Consider the following 20,572-nt stretch of genomic DNA (forward strand, 5'->3'; position numbering starts at 1 on the left):
ATGCAGTTAGACATGATAGAGCTAGACGCTTGACTAGATTTAGCTTCAATTTTTTAATAAAGGCTTCCTAGGCTGCAGTCCATGGGGTCGCTAAGAGTCAGACACGACTGAGCGACTTCACTTTCATGCACTGGAGAAGGAAATGGCAATCCACTCCAGTGTTCTTGCCTGGAGAATCCCAGGGACAGGGGAGCCTGGTGGGCTGCCGTCTATGGGGTCGCACAGAGTCGGACACGACTGAAGCGACTTAGCAGCAGCAGTAGGATGTGTTTTGCACTTTCAGTGGCATCGTATCAGAGGGCACATTATGCCCAGCGGCCCCACTTTCAGTGACGTTAAGATTCATCAGTAGGTTTAAAAGTTGGCCCTCTGATCCATCCATCCAAAGTTCTCATCAACCTTTTACCTAACAGTTTTATCAATCATTGCCTGCAGTAATTATGTCATTAGTGGTTGCAAACAAAGATTTTCTATATCCAGTCTTCCTGCAGTTTTGGATTCAATGTCCCTCCCTCACTCACCATTAACTTCTGACCAGCCAGTACTATTTGGATTCCAAGGTTGGCTAAATCCTAGCAGCTGAAATTTACTGCTGCAGTTGAAACCAAGAGAGTTTAAAAAGGATTTTATAGAATACTTGGAAAATTGCTAGAAATGCAAATTCTTGGTTCCTATTAGAGACTGAGTGAATCAGAAACTCAGATGTGGCCCGAAATCTGGCTTAACAAGCCCTCCAGGTTTTCTGGCGCTTCTAACATTGGCCGCCCTAAGATGGCCTTCAATCAAGCAATGATTTACTAAGGTCATATGAACATGGCAATAAACTGGGTGCTGAGCATGATGGATGCAAAAAAGAAGGCCTGATTTCCCCCAAGGAACCCAAAGTTTACACACGGGAACAGGGGACATGCCTGTGAAAAGGGAACTGGTGATAGGTGATAGTGGGCAGTATGCTGCCAAAATGGCACACAGGTAGCGCAGATAGAGGATTCCAAGGAATTCCTTGGGTTTCACCTTTCCTTTGTCGGCAAGAATACTGGAGTGGGTTGCTATTTCCTCCTCCAGAGGATTTTCCAGACCCAGGGATCGAACCCGGGTCTCCTGAGGCTCCTGGATTGGCAGGCAGATTCTTTACCACTGAGCCACCTGGGAAGCCCCAGTAATCTTCTTACTAGTCCATAATCACACTGGGGAGGCTACCGTCCTGAGTATGCAGGTTTCTATGCGCTGCTCCTGAGCGTGGATGCTAGAGTGTAGCATACAGTTATCCCGGCTGGTGAGTACGGGAGGGCGTCTGAGTAACTCTTTGCCTCTGTCACTGGTATTGTTTGTGTAGAGAGAGCCTGCGTAAAGCTTACTTGCCGGAGTACTTTCCTGTTCAAGCGTCCTGAAGACCAAAACGGCAATTCCCTCCCGGGAGTGGGCGGAGCCGGGATGCGGGGCGGAAGCTCAAAACCAGCGGCGGCGGAAGCCTGGCCCCAACGGGGCAAGATGGCGGCACCCAGGTGCTTCTAGATCAAGTAGGTGGTTTGGCTGGCGGGACGGACTGGAGGAGATCCCGGCAGAGGTCTCTGATACAGGGTATTTAGTTCTTGGTCGGAGCCTGCCCCAGTGTCTTTGGTCTGGCCAGGGGCGGCCGCGGCCTCTTCGATGCGGAGACCGTAGGCACGGCCCTCCATCTGCAGGCAGCATCGTCTGAGACTCCGTGGTTTCTCTTTGCTGACACGGGTGATCCTGGAGCACCTGCGACCGTAGGGCCCAGCTCTAGGGCAGTTGTGGGGCCTGACAGAGTACAAGTCATGGACTGCTTTGGTGAAATTTATTATTAAGTATTTTATTGTTTTCAATGCTATTGTAAATACAGTTGTTTTCTTAATTTTGTTTTCTGATTGTTCTTTGATAGTGTGTAGAAATACAAGTGATTTTTATATATCTTTTATAGCCCAAGGTTTTTAATAATTTAAATACTTTTAAACCAGGCATGTTCAAACCAGTCTGATACTGAATCACCACTGCCTGGCTCTTGAAGGCATTTTTCTTAGGTCCCCTGTGGTTGTTCCTGAGTTTTTATCATCCACAGATTGTAAACAACCTAAGTTGGCAGTAAATACTGTTGCTGGACTGTTGACATCAGGGAAGGCTAAATAAAGAGAATGGCAATAAGGTATGAATGAGGAGGAATGAGTCCACATGAACCCAGGGAAAAGGAGCCTTCTCTGATGCACAAAAAAGAACTGAGGTTCAGTTGCAGAGGGCCCATTATCTTTATTGCTTCTAGGGTGAATGAGAGTGAATTCCCTATGCTGAAGCAGTGCTGGAAAGAGTTGAACTAGAGAGGCAGCTGGAGTGGCAAGATGCTGTCGAGACCAAAGCCAGGGGAGTCGGAGGTGGACCTGCTGCGCTTCCAGAGTCAGTTCCTTGCAGCTGGTGCCACCCCAGCAGTACAGCTGGTGAAGAAAGGAAGCAGGAGAGCTGAGGATGCCAACCTGGAGCAGCCTCCACTGCAGGATCATCGGGATGTGGTGATGCTAGACAGTGAGTGGCTGTGGATTTGTGGTTGAAAAGGAGAGAGGTACAACCTCAGGGTCTTCTTTTCCTAGTGTGGCTGGATTGCCCATAACTGTGGAACTCTGTTGCTGCAGCCCCATTTTACATATGAAGAAACTGAGGCCAGAGAGATTAAATACCTTACCCAAGGTGACACAGCTTGAGCCAGGGCCCCACAACAGCTGCCTTTCTTTCTTTGGCTTCACTCTAGACCTCAATCTCTTCCTGGGAAGATATGAGTAATCTCACATCTGGGGTTTTTTCCTTTCTTAGGTCTCCCAGATTTGCCCCCAGCTTTGGTTCCTGCTCCCCCAAAGAGAGCCAGGCCCAGCCCTGGCCATCTCCTGCCTGAACATGAGGACCCTGAAGAGAGGCTGAACAGGCATGATCAGCACATCACTGCTGTCTTGACTAAGATTATTGTGCGTCTCACCCTGGTTAAGTGGAGCAAAGCGTCCTAGGGCAGCAGGGATGTTTGGTGTGGGTGGTGAGCCTTGCTGAGTAGAGAGTGATTCAGAAAGATGGGACTCCATCCCTCTGCAGTCAGGGTGGGGGCTGTTTAGAATCACTGTGCCTTAAGAAGAAAGGTGGGTTCATGACTTGTTAGGGTGAGGTTCTAGTGATAGAGTACTAAGGTTAATGGGATAGCATTGAGCTTGGGGATTTGTCTATATCTTTACTGCTTTGTACTTTTTTGCTGCAGGAACGAGATACAAGTTCAATGCCTGTGAATCTGCCTGTGTCCAGTGGCGTTGCTTTCCCTCCTGTATTCCATCGCTCACAGGGGAGACAGGTAGGCGAAGGTCACCTTAGATGGTGTTTAGGAGACAGTCATGTGAGCATCATAGTTTATCCCAGGTAGATAATCTTAATAATGACAAACAATTCCATTGTTAAAACAGCACAGCACTAAGCACTTTATATGCCTTACTTCATTTAGTCCTCATAACAGCCATATAATGTAGGCATCATCTCCATTTTCCAAATAAAAAAACTGATAGCTTGTCCTACACCACACATCTAACAGAAGAGCCAGAAGTCCACCCCACGTCTGTCCGACTTCAAAACTTGTGCTTCTATGGAGCCTTGCTTTTTCTGAAGACTTGGGTTGTGACCCTTGGAGATTAAATAAGTCTCTTGTACCTCTTTGTTCCAGCGACATCAGTAGGTTGAGAAGAGAATAGGGTAATGAGCATCTGTCACCTGGGTTTTCTTTTTGCCCTTTAGGGGAAGCCAGTGACAGCTGGTAAGAGAAGCATCTTTGCCCAGGAAATGGCAGCAAGGAGAGCATCTGGAGCCAGAGTCTCACCAGTTAGAGAAGTTGAATCTGTCTTGGACCCGCCAGAGAGTGAGTGGGGACTGAAGAGGCTTGGTCTAAGCTGTTTTGTAGTACACAATCATCAAGTCATCTCTGGATATTCTTCTTTCCTGCTTCAAACCTGAAGTGCATTTGAGCCATCTAAAGAGGAGCTGTCCCATACCCTACTGAGAGTATTGAGTGTGGGCAGCTTGGGTCCATATCCGGGTCTTAGGTGCAGGCAGAGGACAGGTCATTGCTTGACTATAGGAGAAAAAAGGGGATAGAAATGTCGGTGTGTGTGTGAGTGCGTGTTAAGTTGCTTTAGTTGTGTCTGACTCTTTGTGACCCTGTGGACTGTAGCCCGCCAGGCTTCTCTATTCATGGGATTCTCCAGGCAAGAATATTGGAGTGGATTGCCATGCCCTCCTCCAGGGGATCTTCCCAACCGAGGGATCGAACCCAAGGCCTCCCGCATCTTCTGTATCGCGGGCGGATTCTTTACTGCTGAGCCATCGGGGAAGCCTGAAGTGTCTGTTAAGAGGCTGTAAAATAAAGATGTAGGCCAAAATTCTTTAGGGATGCAAATTACTAGGAGAAGAACTTGGGGCAGACCTCTAGAGGCAGACGTCTGCCTAGACATCCAAGAGAAGAGTCAGTGGGATGTTTCTGAGGGAAACCTCATGTAAATCCAAGGGGGAAAATGAATACGTCACCCCAAGTCAGGCCCAGAGTGCCTGGAGTCCTGTGTCATATCCAGGGGGGTCTCCACTCTGTGCCTGGGTAGACTCTGGGACCTCTCTCTTTCTCCAGAGCTAATGGGATTAGAGAAGAGGCCCAGGAATTCCAGCTGGAGTGAGGCAATGAACTGATGGTATTCTTCTTGCAGGTGCTATGACCTGTGAGGCACTCACACCTAGGGAGTTGGGCAGCCAGCCTCCTTGGAACAGCTACAGCTTCCAGGGACCCCGTCTGGTGACAGGGAAAGGGCTCAAGAGCCAGGAGGCTGAGCAGGAAGCCCAGACCATCCATGAAGAAAATGTAGTGAGACTGCAAGCCCTGGCTCCGGAGGAGATCCTGCAGGAACAGCAGCGGTTGCTGGCTCAGCTTGGTACGGGTACCGGCCTTTCCTGCCAAGATCGGGCTAGGAAGGGATTGCCATTTATTGAGGAAGGCTTACTGTGAGTGCTTTTCATTCTGTTCTCAAACTGTACCTGTGAGGCAGGTGGTGGTAACCTGATTTATTTAATGAAAAACAAATAAAACTGAGGCTCAAAACTTTAAGAAATTCTCCCCCAGGTCACGCAGCCTGGTACCACATCCTGTTAAGGAATGCGAATGTGATGTAAATCCAAGTCTACCTGGTCTCATGGGTTGTGCTTTTAACCAGTAGATCATGTATCCAGTACAGGTATAGTATAGTATACACTGTATTCCGGCTGTACTCTAGTACAGCTGCAGGGCACTCTGTTTTATGTGAATTATATGCTGTGCTGTATTACACCTCCCTCCTAGTTTTTGGACACCAAAACAGTAGTGTCAAGTCAATCTTATTCCAAACTATGTATCTAGCACTTACATAGAGCACAGCATATATTAGGTTTTTAGTGAATATTTGTGCATAAGTAAATAAATAAAATAACTGAAAATGAGAAACTATTCCCCTAAATGCCTTCTTTTTGGCCCTAGTCAACATTGATTCATTTATTCCTTAGCCCCTTACTTTGGGCCTTGACCTGAAGCCAAGCACAGGGATGGGCAGAGAGGCCTGGACCAGAGGACTGTGAAAAATGGAGGGATAGGTGGGTAGGCAGGTTCCAGTGACAGATATGGGTCACTGAGGCTGCAAGAGAGCCCAGGGGGCGCATACCCCGGCTGGGAAGTGCCTTGGCACCCACTGACAGGCCACATTCAGCAGGTTTGGGTCTGTTGGAGGCTGGGAAGGGTATGCCTCCAGCTACTCCCCTCTCCATGCTCTCTTCTAGATCCTAGCTTGGTTGCCTTCTTGAAATCTCACAGCCGTACCCGTGAGCAAGCAGAAGAGAAGGCCACAAGGGAGCGGAGACCAGGAAGACCCTCTGCTGAGGTCACTGGAAAGGAGGCCATTGCACCAACTTCTGCCAGTGTGCCCAGGCAGGAAAGTGAGCTGGAGCCAGAAACCCCAGGTTTGGAGGAGAAGGGGACTTTGGAGGAATGAAAGCAGAGGAAAGTATTCCTTCTCCCGGGTCTGGCAGATAGGAAGAGAGAGAACCTTCTATGTCCTTGAACATGTAATGCTAATCCTCATGCTTGGCTTGAAATCAGTCTTCATTTGCTCATGCATATATTCTTCCCGCACACGCTTCCTGTGTTCCCGTCCTGTTAACTGCTCCTCCCCCTTCCCCGGTAGGAGACAGCACAGTAGGATGGGGCTGAATGGCCCCCTCCCCCACAGACCATCTGCCCCTTGCCTTTGCAGTAGCTGCCCCAGCTCTGGCTCCATCCATCCCACAGTTCTCTTTGCCTCTGCTCTCTCTGATGGCAGGATGGTGGGAGAGGAAGAGTCTGATGCAGGTCTTGTGAACAGGCCAGGCCTGAAGCAGAAAGGCCAGTGGGAGCACTCATCTTCCAGGAACTGGATTATTTTATGAGTGATTAACAAAAGAAGAATTGAATTTGGAGAGCCCTAGGAAGCTCCTGCTAGGGGATGTGCTCCAGACAGCTGAACAGGTTGGGTGGGGCTTGGGTCGGGTGAGGAGGAGGCGGCGGCAGGTGTGTGTCTCGGTGTCTTGCTCTGCCGAAGTGTGACTGCCCGCTCCTCACTGTCTCCACTCCCCTGCTCCTTTGGAAGGTCAGTGCTAGAGTGGAGAACTGGGTTTCCCTGATGTCTGTGGTCCTCCCTTCCTCGTTTCCGTCTCTCTCCTTTCTTCCTTATCTCCTCCTCTTCCTCTTTCCCCTCTCAGCAAATCTTTGGGGTCAGCAAGGGGCTGGAGCCCAGGACAGGATGTCTGCCATAGTAGTCATTCCAGGCCGTGGGCTGTGCCATTAGCCACAGCTGAGGGCAGAGGCTGCCAGACCCTTGGGCAGAGGTACATGTGGCGGCTGCTGGACACCTGGACCCCAGTGGATCAGCAACCTGAGCCCCTTAGGGAAACTGCTCTGCTCCCATCTCTCCAGCTCTGGCCTTGCCCGTGACTCCCCGGAAAGAATGGCTGCACATGGACACCGTGGAGCTGGAGAAGCTCCACTGGACCCAGGACCTGCCTCCACTCCGGCGGCAGCAGACGCAGGAGGTGAGGAGGGTCTGCGGGCCGACAGGGATGCAGCGGGGTGGGAGGCGTGGAGGGCCCGCTGGCTGACGGGTGCAGCTGGGTGGGAGGTGTGGAGGGCTCGCTGGCTGACGGGTGCAGCTGGGTGGGAGGCGTGGAGGGCCCGCTGGCTGACGGGTGCAGCGGGGTAGAAGGTGAGATGGGCCCACTGGCTGACAAGGGTGCAGCGGGGTGGGAGTGAGTGGGGCTATTGCTCTTGTACCCAGAACTCAGGCCCTCCTCATCCCTCGAGCTGGAGAAACTTCTCTGTGCTCACCCCTCTCTTCCTGCCTGGCCCCTCAGGCCAGAGGAGCCCCACTTCGGGTCAGAGGTCCAGGCAGGACGTCAGTCCTGGGAGGCCTGGGGTTACAGTGAGGAAGGACGTGAGGAATTCACTGTGGCCCCTGTGCATAGTCTTCTTTCTCTACCCATTAGAGGATGCAGGCCCGATTCAGCCTTCAGGGAGAGCTGCTGGCCCCCGACATGGACCTTCCCACCCATCTGGGCTTGCACCACCATGGAGAGGAGGCGGAGGTGAGGCGTGGGCTCCAAGGAGTACTGGGTCAGCAAGAGCTTTTAACAACCATGTGGAGAAGAGCAGCTGCTCAGCTGCCTCAACCCTCCAGTGCACCCATTCCAATTCTTGACCCTGCTGGTTCTAAGGCTTGAAATCTTTCTCCGTGTTCTCTCGCACTCCAGTCGGTCGCCAGAACTTGGCAGTTCTGTTTGTCAGCTCTCCATGTTGCTTCCTCCGTCTGAGCCTTGTTCCCTCTTGTCTGCTCAGCCACCATGTCTTCTACTCACTCTGTCCTGCGGTTCGCTCCCCCATGGGGTTGCTGTACTGATTTCCTCTGACCCCTTTCAGGCTATCTCTTGCCTCAGAAAGTTTCTTTGTTCCGGAAATGCTCCCAGAATAAGGCCCTGGCTCTTCAGCCCTGCAGAACAGCCCTTCCGCCATCTGTCCTTGCTGACCCCACAGCTCTGCCTCCCTCCCTCCTGCTGCACATTCGGCCACCTTTCCCCACACACAGCCCCTCTGCTCCTGGACCTCCAGCACGCAGTTCCTGAAGCCTGCTCCAGGGAAGCCTTTACCCTTCACTCCATGCCCTGCCGGAGAAGGCAATGGCACCCCACTCCAGTACTCTTGCCTGGAAAATCCCATGGATGGAGGAGCCTGGTAGACTGCAGTCCATGGGATCGCGAAGAGTCGGACACGACTGAGCGACTTCACTTTCACTTTTCACTTTCATGCATTGGAGAAGGAAATGGCAGCCCACTCCAGTGTTCTTGCCTGGAGAATCCCAGGGACGGGGAGCCTGGTGGGCTGCCGTCTGTGGGGTCACACAGAGTCGGACACGACTGAAGCGACTTAGCAGTAGCAGCAGCAGCAGCAGCCATGCCCTGCCATCAAGGGCTCTATCTGCTCACTGAGACCACATCACTTTTCCAGGACTGCTCTCTCTCTCCTGTACTTTAGTTGCAAATTAACACTGATGACTACATTTCCCCCCAATCTGCCTTAAGCTGTGGTTACTTGTGTGCAAGTCTTATTTTCTTTACCAGTTTGAGGATTCATGGAAAGTAGAGGCAAGAAACATCACTTCCTTTTCTTTATCTTCGCCTTGACACCCAGCTCCGTGTACGGCAGACGGGGATTGCCGCATATTTGTTAATGGGTGCTGCCCTCTGTCTTGGCTCCTTCTGACTTCTTGTCCCTGTTCCAGAGAGCAGGGTACTCCCTTCAGGAGCTCTTCCACCTGACGCGCAGCCAGGTGTCCCAGCAGAGAGCCCTAGCGCTGCACGTGTTGGCCCAGGTCATCGGCAGGGTGAGTGGCCCGCTGGCCTGGTCCTGTCCACCCCCCTACCCCTTAGACTCTCCCACCCCTTGCCGATTTCTTTCTGACTCACTGGTCCGTACCCCAGCTGTCTGTGGGTCACACTGGGAAGAGGTCAAACCCAGGGTCCAGATGGGCAAGTGAAAGTCCTAGGACGAAGACTCGGTACCTTCCGCAGATTCAGCAAGGTTTTCTCCTGCCCTCAAGGCCCAGGCTGGGGAGTTTGGGGACTGGCTGGTGGGCAGCGTCTTGCGCCTCCTTCTGGATGCCGGTTTCCTCTTCCTGCTGCGCTTCTCCCTGGATGACAGAGTGGATGGGGTCATCGCAGCTGCTGTCCGGGCTCTTCGGGCTCTGCTGGTGGCCCCTGGAGATGAGGTACAACATGCCGAGGAATGAAGCTTCGCGGCCTCATGGTCCCTACTCCCCCTGCTGGGCCTGCCCTCACCGACAACCACCGACAACCTGTTTCCTGACCCAATCCCTTCTTCCTCTTTCCACCCCCACTCTCCTCTCTCAGGAGCTCCTTGACAGCGCCTTCTCTTGGTACCACGGAGCACTGATATTCGCTCTGATGCCCAGCCAGGAGGACAAGGAAGACGAGGACGAGGACGAAGAACCCCCAGCAGAAAAGGCAAAAACCAAGAGTCCTGAAGAAGGAAACCGGCCTCCATCTGACCTGGCCCGACATGACGTCATCAAGGTACAAGCGTGCAGGCAGCTGCACCAGTCCCCTGACCTCCAGGGCAAGCACGTGTTGGGCAGGTGGGGTCATCAAGGCCTGGGGCCCAGCTGCATTTGGCAAGGGGCTTGTGTCTGAACCTCAGGGACTTCTGGCTACCAACCTGCTGCCTCGGCTGCGCTACGTACTGGAGGTGACCTGTCCAGGACCTTCTGTGGTCCTTGACATCCTGACTGTGCTCATCCGCCTGGCCCGGCATTCCCTGGAGTCAGCCACAAGGGTGAGAGACAGGAGGGAGGGACTGGGCAGAGAGCCTCGCTGGGCCTGGCCTTGCCCCTCAGCCGCCCACATCCCTTTTCTTCCTGGCCCTCACAGGTGCTGGAGTGCCCTCGGCTGGTAGAGACTGTGGTCCGAGAATTCCTGCCCACCAGCTGGTCCCCCATGGGGTCGGGGCCTACCTCCAGTCTACACCAAGTGCCCTGTGCTCCTGCCATGAAGCTGCTTCGTGTCCTGGCCTCGGCCAGTAGGAATATTGCTGCCCGGCTGGTGAGCGGGACGTGGCAGGGGATGAGGGCTTGAGACAGAACTGGGTTGGGGGCTAAGCATGGCTCTTGTACTTTTAGGCAGCCCAGTCATGCCATCTTTCTCTTCCTGTTTCAGTTGCTTAGAAGTGCAACAGAAACCCCCAGAAAGGGGCCTAGTGTTATCCTGTAGGCTTGCTCTGTGCTCATTAGAAAGGCTGCCTGTTCCCTGCACCCAGGCCAGGGGGGCCACATACAAACAGGCACCAAGCAGCCTTGACAGGTGCCTAGCAAGTGCCTGCTGACAAGAAGGCAGGCAGGAGGGCGGAAGGGAGGGATGGGTGAAGTAGTTTCACCCGAGCCCTGAACTATGACTCTGTGGCACCAGAGGGTCCTGAAACAGGACTCCCAGCGATCCTGATCCCTGGACTCTCTGCCCATCCCCAGCTGAGCGGCTTTGATCTCCGGAGCCGCCTGAGCCGCTTTATAGCTGAAGACCCCCAGGATCTGGCCTTGCCCCTGGAAGAAGCCGAGACACTGGGCACTGAGGCCTTCCGCCTGTGGGCAGTGGCGGCCTCCTACGGCCTAGGCAGCGACCTTTACAGGTGAGAAGAGATGATGGGAGGCCCCTCAAGACCCCTCCAGCCCTGTACTCTGGCCTGAACTGACGATTCAGCCTTGCTCAAGGTCCAGGCTCAGAGGGAGGCTAAGCATGAGGAAGAGATGATTCTGGGAGGAATGAAGACAGCTGGGGCATCAGGGCTAGCCAGGGGGCAGTGGAGCAAGGCTGTGTTAACCACATTCTGTGCATCACGGCATTGATATCTGGGTGAAATTGAAATTCCCTGTAGCGTGTAGTGTGGAAGCCTTGAGGGGCTGCCTCCCTTCCCCCAGCCCCCAGACTCCCTTGAAGCCTCACAGAGTGCCCGGCCCAGGCCTCCCTCCTGTTCCTCCTCCGCCAGCCTACAGAGGCCCCAGGGCAGGCCTTGCTCCCTGTCTTCTGTCTCTGTCTCCCTCCTCACACTGAAGGGCCGTCTTTGTCTCCCCCTCACCACCACCACCAGGGAGCTATACCCTGTGCTGATGCGAGCCCTGCAGGCTGTGCCAAAGGAGCTCAGTAGCCCCCCGCCTCGGCCCCTCGCTCTGCAGAGGATCGCCTCGCTGCTCACTCTCCTCACCCAGCTGACCTTGGCAGCCGGCCGCATCGCCCCTGAACCCAATGGGTAGGCCCTAGCCCTGAGCTGCCAGTGAAGAGTTGTCCTGCCGGGAGCTCTGGGATCGGTGGAAGGGCTCCTCCACAGAAAGAGGGTGGCCGGAGCCTAGAGGGCAGTCCAGGCAGCCAGATCCTCACCCGGCCCCTTTTGGCTCTCCTGTAGTGCCTCTGCTGAGGCCAGTCTGTTGGCCAGCCCTTCCTCAGTCACTTGGACACAGGTGTCTGGGCTCCAGCCTCTCGTGGAGCCATGTCTCAGACAGACCTTGAAGTTGCTGCCCAGACCTGAGATGTGGAGTGCCCTGGGCCCGGTGCCCACTGCCTGCCTGCTCTTCCTGGATGCCTACTACCAGGCCTGGAGCCAGCAGGTACGTGTTGCCTACTCGCCTTCCCGCCTGCCCTAGGTGCCCCGTCTGTGTCTTAGCGTTCTGCCCTCTTTCTCGTGTCTCCACCTGTCCATACCTCCCTCTTGCCACCTTTCCTGCTCTCCACCTTTTCCCTCCTACCATTTTTCCTCTTTCCACCTTCACATCCAGTAGAGCTTCCAAGGAGCCATGTTGGTGGAGGCCAGAGAACCCCAAATAGCAGCTTAGCCTCCCTGGAGCCGTTATACTCTCTCATGACCCTGCCAGCACAACCTCAGAGTCTTCTCTACCTCCAGAAGGGTCAGAAGGCAGAAGCCTCTAAACACAGACTCTGGGGATCTTGGAATCACAGGGTCGGCCTGAGTGCCCCGGGTAGGAGGATGGGGGCTCCGGGGCCATCAGCTCTGAGTCTCATGGTCTTCCAGCCAGGCCTGTGCCCAGAGGATTGGCTGCAGGACATGGAGCGCCTGTCAGAGGGGCTGCTGCTGCCCCTGCTGAAACACCCTTCTCTGGGCAGCCTGTGGGATTCCCTGGGGTATGTACTATGTGTGTGGTGGAGGTTGGTGAAGGGAGGCAGTTTTGCTCCTTGTGGGGTTCCTGAGTCCATTCAGCTTGAGGGAGACCTGAATCCCTAGTAGGCAGCAGCTGGGGGCTCCAGGGAACATGGGCCCCCTTGTTTTGCATGGCCACCTTGACCCTGACCTTGGTCGCAGACAACCCAGCACACCTCAGACCAGAGCCCCCTCGGCTTCTCCATTCTGCCTCCAGGTGCTGCTCCCCTCTGTGCAACCCACAGTCCTGTGCTGTGGCCCCTGAAACTATCTCCAGCCTCGCGTCACTGGGCTGTGCAGGGGGCCACCCCCCTCTCAGTCTGGCTGGCTCAGCTTCCCCCTTCCCGTTCCTCACGGCCCTCCTATCTCTTCTTAACACCCTGGGCCGGATCCACAAAGGACTGTGTGGCCAGGTGAGTGCTGGGGGCCAAGATTGCAGGATTGCGGGGGAGGGCACCCCTTGGGGAAAGGAGGTCTGTTTTGTCAAACCCTCACTTCTGAGTTTGGCAGGGAATGGGTGGCCGGGGAGCCCCAGAAGGGATCGAAGTCACCTTCCGAATCTGAACACACTTGCTCTTCCTCAGCTGGCCACCGTACTGGCTGCCCCGGGACTCCAGAACTATTTCCTGCAATGTGTGGCTCCCGTGGCCACTCCGCACCTCACCCCCTTCTCTGCGTGGGCCCTGCGCCATGAGTACCACCTGCAGTACCTGGCACTCACCCTGGCCCAGAGAGCGGTGGGTGCCTCTAACCTCCCACCCCATCCTGCCTCCCTGGAACATGTGCTGCTGCTAACAGGCCTTGCAGCTCCTACTTCCTGAAGACATGCCCAGAATCTGTGCCCTTGGCACGTGCTCTCTTCCTCACTTCTGTTCCCTGTGCCCCTCACCCCCTTTGCCTCCTCCTCCCCCTTCCCCCTTTTCTGTCCACAGGCAACACTGCAGCCACCAGTGTCAGGCACCGACGCGGCCCTCTGTCACGGCATGGCCTTGGCCCTGCTGGGCCGGCTGCTGCCTGGGAGTGAGCACCTCGCCCATGAGCTGATGCTGAGCTGTGTGTTCCGGCTGGAGTTCCTCCCGTAAGTCCAGGCTTGGTAGCATCAACTCAGCCCTTTCAAAAAGCTGCTGTAGTGGTTGCCAGAGCAGGTCTGAATTGGGAACCGGAAGACCTGGGCTTAACTTTCTTTCTTCCATGAATTACACTTAGCCTGTCTTGAGTTTCCGTTTCCTCATTAGTCAAGTGAGGATGAGGATAACACACTAGGGTGTTATTTTGAGACTTCTGTGACTGTATGGCTGGAAAATGGTTATAAACTAGCTGTACACTTGTAAAGCTAACAGTTACTCAGTGCTTACTCTTTGTCTCATCCCCCTTAACTATATGTCTGTAATTATTTAACCCATAGTATGAGATGGGTATTATCATCATTATTATCATCCCCATTTTACTATGCAGGAACCAAGGCAGAGTTCTGTAAATGAGCACCTAGGTAACTCTCTCTAGTGTCTGTCCTCTTAACTGCCATGTGGCTGGTTATTAGGGGGACAGGAAGCAGCAGGATTGGACCTGGGAGCCTCTGGGAGGCCCTGGAGAGCTGGTGGCCTTGTGGGTTCTTGCCCTCATTTTTGTTTTCTGGTTCCATTACAGAGAAGGAGCATCAGGGGGTCCGGAGGCAGCTGACTTCTCTGACCGGCTCTCCTTAGGAAGTGGAAGCGGCGGAGACCTTGGATGTGGGCGAGGGACTCTCCTAGCTCAGGCCTGCCAGGACCTCCCCAGCATCCGCAGCTGCTACCTGACCCACTGCTCACTGGCCCGGGCTAGTCTGCTCACCTCCCAAGCCTTGTACAGAGGGGAGCTCCTGCGAGTCCCAGCCTTGCTGCTCCCTGTGCCTAAGGAGCCGCTGCTGCCCACTGACTGGCCTTTCCTGCCATTGATTCAACTCTACCACCGGGCCTCAGACACCCCCTCGGGGCTCCCTCCTGCTGACACTGTGGGCACAGCCCTGCGGGCCCTGCAGTGGGTGCTCGTCCTGGAGAGCTGGCGCCCCCAGGCGCTCTGGGCTGTGTCTCCTGCTGCCCGCCTGGCGCGGCTCATGTGTGTGTTCCTGGTGGACAGTGAGTTGTTCCGGGAGACCCCAATACAACGCCTGGTGGCAGCCCTCCTGGCCCGGCTCTGCCAGCCTGAAGTCCTACCAAATCTCAACCTGGATTGCCCGCTTCCTGGCCTGACATCTTTCCCAGACCTCTATGCCAACTTCCTGGAGCATTTCGAGGCTGTCTCCTTTGGGGACCACCTCTTTGGGGCTCTGATTCTCCTTCCCCTACAGCGTCGATTCAGTGTCACCTTGCGCCTCGCCCTCTTTGGGGAGCACGTGGGTGCCTTGCGAGCTCTGGGCCTGCCACTGACCCAGGTACTTTCTCAGCCCAGCAGGGCCCACCATGGGCATCCTGTCCTGGGCCTTGGAAGCACTCCTGAGCAGCAGGGTGCTTTGGTGGCCTGAGGTTCTTTATCTTACCTCTTGGGGGCTTTGAGGAGATGAGAAAATACATGAAAAGGGTTTATCATGGTAACTGGCATACCATAGGTGTTCATTATTATTAGTGGCACTGTTCTTGCTCGTGAGGTGCTACAGTGTAGACAAGAGATGTACTGAAACCAATACAGTTCTCAGTTATTCAGATTCTAGGTGTTAAGTCAGGATTCAGAGAAGGCAAAGATCAAAGTGGATTTTCCATGAGGAGAAGGTCTTGTGGAGGAAGTGGGATTGATCTGGATACAAAAGGTTGGGTAGAATTTGGATTGTTGAGGAAGGATAGAATGTACCTAGTGTACCTAGTGGAACAGCATAAGCAAAAGGCACAAAGAAATATGATAGGATGGGAGGAGGAAGGAGTCACACAGATACCAGCCTGGGAACTTGTTGAATATCAGGCTTAGGAGTTAAACTTGTAAGCTGTAAAGAGTTCCAGGCTCTCTTAAGATTTGTTTTTTTATTTCCATTACAACTTATTTTGGTAAGCTTGAAATATAAAGATTTTAGTATATGTATGTAAAGTATAAATGTATAGTTTAGATACAAAACTAAAAAGAAAAAAAATATTTTTAAGAATTAAAAAGAACATTACAGGGAATTCCCTGGTGGTCCAGTGGTTAGGACTCCCACTGTAAAAGGCCTGGGTTTGCTCTCTAGGCAGGGAACTAAACTTCCACAGACTGTGCAGGCTGCAGCCTAAACAGGAAAAAAAAATAGATTAGTAATAAAAATAGTGTTGCCGTTATCCATAATCCTGCTGCCCAGTGGTGACCATTTTGACTTTGATTTATCCTTTTCTAGTCTTTTTTATTTTTTCCCACATGGCACAGCATGCCGGATCCTACTTCCCCAACCAGGGATCAAACCTGTGCCCCTTGCAGTGGAAGCACAGAGTCCTAACCAGGAAATTCCCTCTACCCTTTTTCATGGAGATATGTATATATGTTGGCAGCACTGCTCTGTGGGAGCTTTCTCTAGTTGCAGGTGAGTGGGGGCTACTCTTCAGGCTTCTCACTGTGGTGGCTTCTCGTTGCAGAGCACAGGTTCTAGGCGTGTGGGCTTCCGTATTGTGGCTCAAGGGCTCTGAAGCACTGGCTCAGTAGTTGTGGCACAGGCACTCAGTTGTTCCACGGCAATGTGGAATCTTCCTGGAACAGGGATCGAACCTTTGTCCCCTGCATTGGCAGGCCGATTCTTATCCACTGCACCACCAGGGAAGTTCTTAATGTGTATACGTATTTTTATAAAATTGGGATCATCACATAATGTTTTCTTAATTTAGTGTTATATAATAAGCATTTCTCACATTATTAAATAGCCTAAGAAATCAATATTTTTATTATATAATCCATTATGCAAATATGTCAGTTTATTAGAACCCCTTAGTGGGCATCAAAGTTTGTTTCTGATTTTTTGCTATTTTAAGTAACACTCTGATAAACACCATTGGACATAAACACATAATCATTCTGCATGAAATTAAGAATAATTTTTTAGAAAAATAATTACTATTCCAAAGAACATGAACTTTTGAAAGGTTTGGTAATAGAATTGAGCAGCTGCATGTGACATTTTGAAAGTTTCAAGTAGATTAAACAGGCAGTGGTGGCAGTAGAAATTCACAGCTGCTTCTCAGTTTCCCAATTTCCACTGCTTTCCAGCTCTTTAGTCTTTTTTTTTTTAATTTATTGATATGTAGTTGATTTACAATATTGTTTCAGGTATACAGCAAAGTAAATCAGTTATATATATACATGTATCCACTCTTTTGTTTTAGATTATTTTTCTGTATAGGTTGTTACAGAATTCCCTGTGCTATACAGCAGCAGTTTCTTATTAGTTATTTATTTTATATATAGTTGTATGTATATGTCCCCATCTCCCAATTTATCCCTCCCCCCATCCCCTGGTAACCATGAGCTTGTTTTCTACATTTGAGAGTTTGCTTCTGTTTTCTAAATAAGTTCATTTCTAGCTCTTTAGTCTTTAACCTTGACCCTTGTGATAGAGAGGGACAGATCTCTGCCCTCAGGATTTGGTTCATGTGACCATCAACCCTCCTCCCCATTGTCTGCTGATGCACATCATGCCCTCAGCATGTCTCATATCCCCTGTCACAGCTGCCTGTGTCCCTGGAGTGCTACACGGCGCCTCCTGAAGACAACTTGGCCCTCCTTCAGCTCTACTTCCGGGCTCTGGTTACTGGTGCGCTCCGTCCACGCTGGTGCCCTGTGCTCTATGTTGTGGCTGTGGCTCATGTCAACAGCTTCATCTTCTCCCAGGACCCAAATAACTCAGTAAGTTACATCCCCATCTCCAAAGGGAGGAAGGAGGCTGCAATTGAACTGGGCCAGCTGGGGAGGAGGTGAGGGCCCAGCCAGGCCAGAGATAGGTACCTTCTCTTGGCCTGGTGCCACCTCTTCTTACTCTGCTTCTAGGACGAGATCAAGGCTGCCTGTAGAAGCATGCTGCAGAAGACTTGGCTGCTGACAGATGAGGTGGGGGTCACATCTTGGAGGTGGGAGAAAGGAGGGTATTGGGGAACAGAGATCTCAACGGGATCTCACTACCTGCTACATAAAGTTTTCTTCTCTGCAGGGCCTTCGGCAGCACCTTCTCCACTATAAGCTTCCCAATTCTGCCCTTCCCGAGGGTTTTGAGCTGTATCCCCAGTTGCCCCCTCTGCGTCAGCAGTACCTCCAGAAACTCAGGATCTCAGGTGTGCTCCCAAATGGGGTGTCAGATACCTAGTATAGCTGCTTCAGATGAAGAGATGGATACACCAAACAGATACCTGGCCAGAGAGAAGGGCTTTGTGTCCTCAGAGTGGGCAGGAAACAAAGAGTGGAAGGCCTGCCTTCTTGGGAGGAAGCAAGCTCTTCGAGCTTTTTTAGAGCTTGGTGAACCTACCTGTATATCCTGATAATTGGAGCCCAGGATCTAGGACTTCTGAGGGTCTGTACTGGGAGTGAAGGGTGACTTAGCTATGTCGCCTTGGGGACAAGACAAACCAACTATACCTCTCTTCCTCTGCCCACGCCCTGGCATCAGTGTGTATGAATACTGGAGCTGGGCATTGAAATAAAATTTTTTTAATCTTCTGGGAATGTGATTTGGACTGGTTTCAGATATACTAGTTCAGGATTGGTATCAAGGGATGGGTTATCCCTGAGGGAAGCAAGACTGCTGTGAGAGAAACGGGAGAAATCATGAATGGGAAGCGAAAACTAAGTCTATATCTGGGACGACAAAACATGGGTCCCAGTTCTGGAGTGAAGCCAGGCCGGGGCAATGCTCTTGGGAATGGGGCACTTCTAGAAGGACTCTGTCAGCCGTCCACTTGAAGTGTAGGTGTCCTTAATGAGGTCATTATCCTGTCTCTGCACGCATGTGTGTAAGTGGCTTCAACCATGTCTCCATCTTTGCAACCCCATGGACTGTAGCCCACCAGGCTTCTGTCCATGGGATTCTCCAGGCCAGAATACTGGAGTGGGTTGTCATGCCCTCCTCCATAGGGATCTTCCAAACCCAGGGATCAAACCCAAGCCTCCTGCAGTGGTAGGTGGGTTCTTTACCTCTAGCGCCACCTGGGAGGACTGCAGCTTGTCTCCTATGGCCTCTTATTTCCATCAGTTGCTATCCTGAGACAAGAAGAATCCAAAAATCAGACTGGTGTGGTAGCTGTCTGTCTTGGATCTGTTTGGGCTGATATATTAGAATACCACAGGCTGGGTGGCTTATGAACAAGATATTTATTCTCAGAGTTCTAGAGACTGGGAGGTCTTCCCTGATAGCTCAGTTGGTAAAGAATCCACCTGCAATGCAGGAGACCCCACTTCAATTCCTGGGTCGGGAAGATCCACTGGAGAAGGGATAAGCTACCCACTCCAGTATTCTTGGGTTTTCCTTGCAGCTCAGCTGGTAAAGAAAATGCCTGGAATGTGGGAGACCTGGGTTGGGAAGATCTCCTGGAGAAGGGAATGGCTGCCCACTTAGAGTATTCTGGCCTGGGGAATTCCATGGCCTGTGTATTCCATGCGGTCTCACAGAGTTGGACATGACTGAGCAACTTTCACTTTCAGAGACTGGGAAGTTTAATATCAAGGTGCTGGCTGATTTAGTGTCTGGTGAAGACCTGCTTCCTGGTTCATAGACAGCTCCCCCATGGCAGAAGAGACAAGGGAACTCTCAGCGGCCTCTTATTTTTGGCCACACAGCTTGTGGGATCTCAGTTCCCTGACCAGGGATTGAACCCAGGCAATGGCAGTGAAAATGCTGTGTCCTAAACACTAGGCCACCAGGGAACTCCCCTGGGGCATCTTTTTATAAGGGTACTAATCCCATTCCACTCATGAAGGTAAAAACCTCATGACTTAATCACTTCCCAGTGGCCCCACCTTCAAATATGCTCAATATGGAGATTCAGTTTCAATATATGAATTTGATTGATGGTGGATCTGGGGCGGGGTATGGGTAGAGGGGTTCTATATAGTGAGGTTCTACAACATCCCTTCCACTGTGGACTTTAGTGGTGGTAGGCAAAGACTGGGGAGGATTGGATCAAAAAGTAAACTCTGGTTCATCAGTTTATCTCTTCCTTTTGGCACCTCTAGGTTGTTCTTTTGTCTGAATTCCAACACTAAGCTTTCTTAGTGTCATTTGCTGTGTGAAATTATAATCATTGTGTTTACAGGTCAGAGTGAGAGCTATGTCCCATCAGTAGGTAAAGAACCCATCCCCTATAAATGGACCTGCTGAACACAGAATTAAACGGTATGTTTTACTGAGCAACTCCCATATTTATGAAACATCAGTAGTTCTCAAACTTATGTGAAAAAAAAAAATCACTTGGACATGGTGTTGAAACAGATCACTTGGCCCTACTGCCAGTGTTTCTGATAAAGTAGGTCTAGGGTGAAACCCAAGAATTTGCATTTGTAACAAACTCCCATCTGCTGCTGCTGTCCAGAACCAACCACACTTTGAGAACCATCGGCTTACAGGGACCTTGTAAAGTAAATTCTATGGCCTCATAGTAAGAGTTAAAAAAAGACATGGGTGCCAGGCTTTTTTTTTTTTTTTTAAATCACTGTAGTGTCTACAAGCAGCACTATACACTCAGAGATTACTAAGTAGCTAACTACTATAACTTCTTTTTTTCAGTATTTTTTAATTAGGTCTCAGCCTTCAAAATTGGTATTTTGAGCCAAAAAAAAAAAGACACAAAACCACCTGATGGTGCGTGGCCCTCTCACTTATCGTGTGCCTTGTGGTTACAAAACAACTTCCCTTCCTATATTTTGCAGGTGTAGAGAAACTCCTTGAGTTGTGATCTCTTCACCAAACCCAGTTCACTACAGATGCTAGTCTTTTTTTCCCTGCAGCACAGCATGTAAGGTCTTAGTTTCCTGACCAGGGATTGAGCCCATGCCCCTGCAGTGGAAGCAGAAAGTCCTAACCACTGGGTCACCAGGGAATTCTTGGCACTCTGGTCTTTTGATATCAGGCCCAGGCTTTTCACCAAATCGTGGAAGTTGTGCACAGAGTTGACATAGGCAACAAAACTGTACAAGTGATCGCTTGATATCCCAGGGTCTGAGCTGGGGTGTAGTCAGGTCGGCTTTAGGACCCAGCGGTCTCCAGTAAGAGGCAGGACATTCCTAAAAGCATCAGTCTGAGCCTGTAACTCTGGCTGTGGTGGGTGGGCCAGTCCTCTTCCTTCGGCTGCTGCTGTGTCTTTAGTAAGT

The 20,572-nt window shown here is 51.7% G+C and overlaps 1 protein-coding gene across 2 annotated transcripts; it reads left to right on the plus strand.

The window, feature by feature from the left end:
- Positions 1-1,463: 1,463 nt before the first annotated feature.
- RPAP1 (RNA polymerase II associated protein 1) lies at positions 1,464-17,926 on the plus strand. Of its 2 annotated transcripts, none has more exons than XM_040226867.1 (25): positions 1,464-1,520; positions 2,279-2,535; positions 2,821-2,969; positions 3,251-3,340; positions 3,775-3,895; positions 4,734-4,955; positions 5,830-6,009; positions 7,001-7,116; positions 7,567-7,665; positions 8,856-8,957; positions 9,174-9,341; positions 9,484-9,666; positions 9,791-9,925; positions 10,021-10,191; positions 10,614-10,771; positions 11,231-11,389; positions 11,543-11,744; positions 12,167-12,276; positions 12,510-12,705; positions 12,877-13,029; positions 13,225-13,370; positions 13,940-14,702; positions 16,946-17,122; positions 17,264-17,323; positions 17,424-17,926. In XM_040226867.1, exons 2-25 carry the CDS (start codon positions 2,355-2,357, stop codon positions 17,574-17,576), a joined length of 4,194 nt encoding a protein of 1,397 aa, XP_040082801.1. In that variant the 5' UTR covers positions 1,464-1,520; positions 2,279-2,354; the 3' UTR covers positions 17,577-17,926. The 2 variants fall into 2 exon arrangements, with proteins under 2 accessions (XP_040082801.1, XP_040082802.1); XM_040226868.1 differs by having other exon boundaries at positions 5,830-5,985.
- Positions 17,927-20,572: the final 2,646 nt, after the last annotated feature.

The sequence above is a fragment of the Oryx dammah genome, unplaced genomic scaffold (assembly GCF_014754425.2).
Source record: "Oryx dammah isolate SB20612 unplaced genomic scaffold, SCBI_Odam_1.1 HiC_scaffold_26, whole genome shotgun sequence".
In the NCBI taxonomy this organism is placed as follows: domain Eukaryota; kingdom Metazoa; phylum Chordata; class Mammalia; order Artiodactyla; family Bovidae; genus Oryx; species Oryx dammah.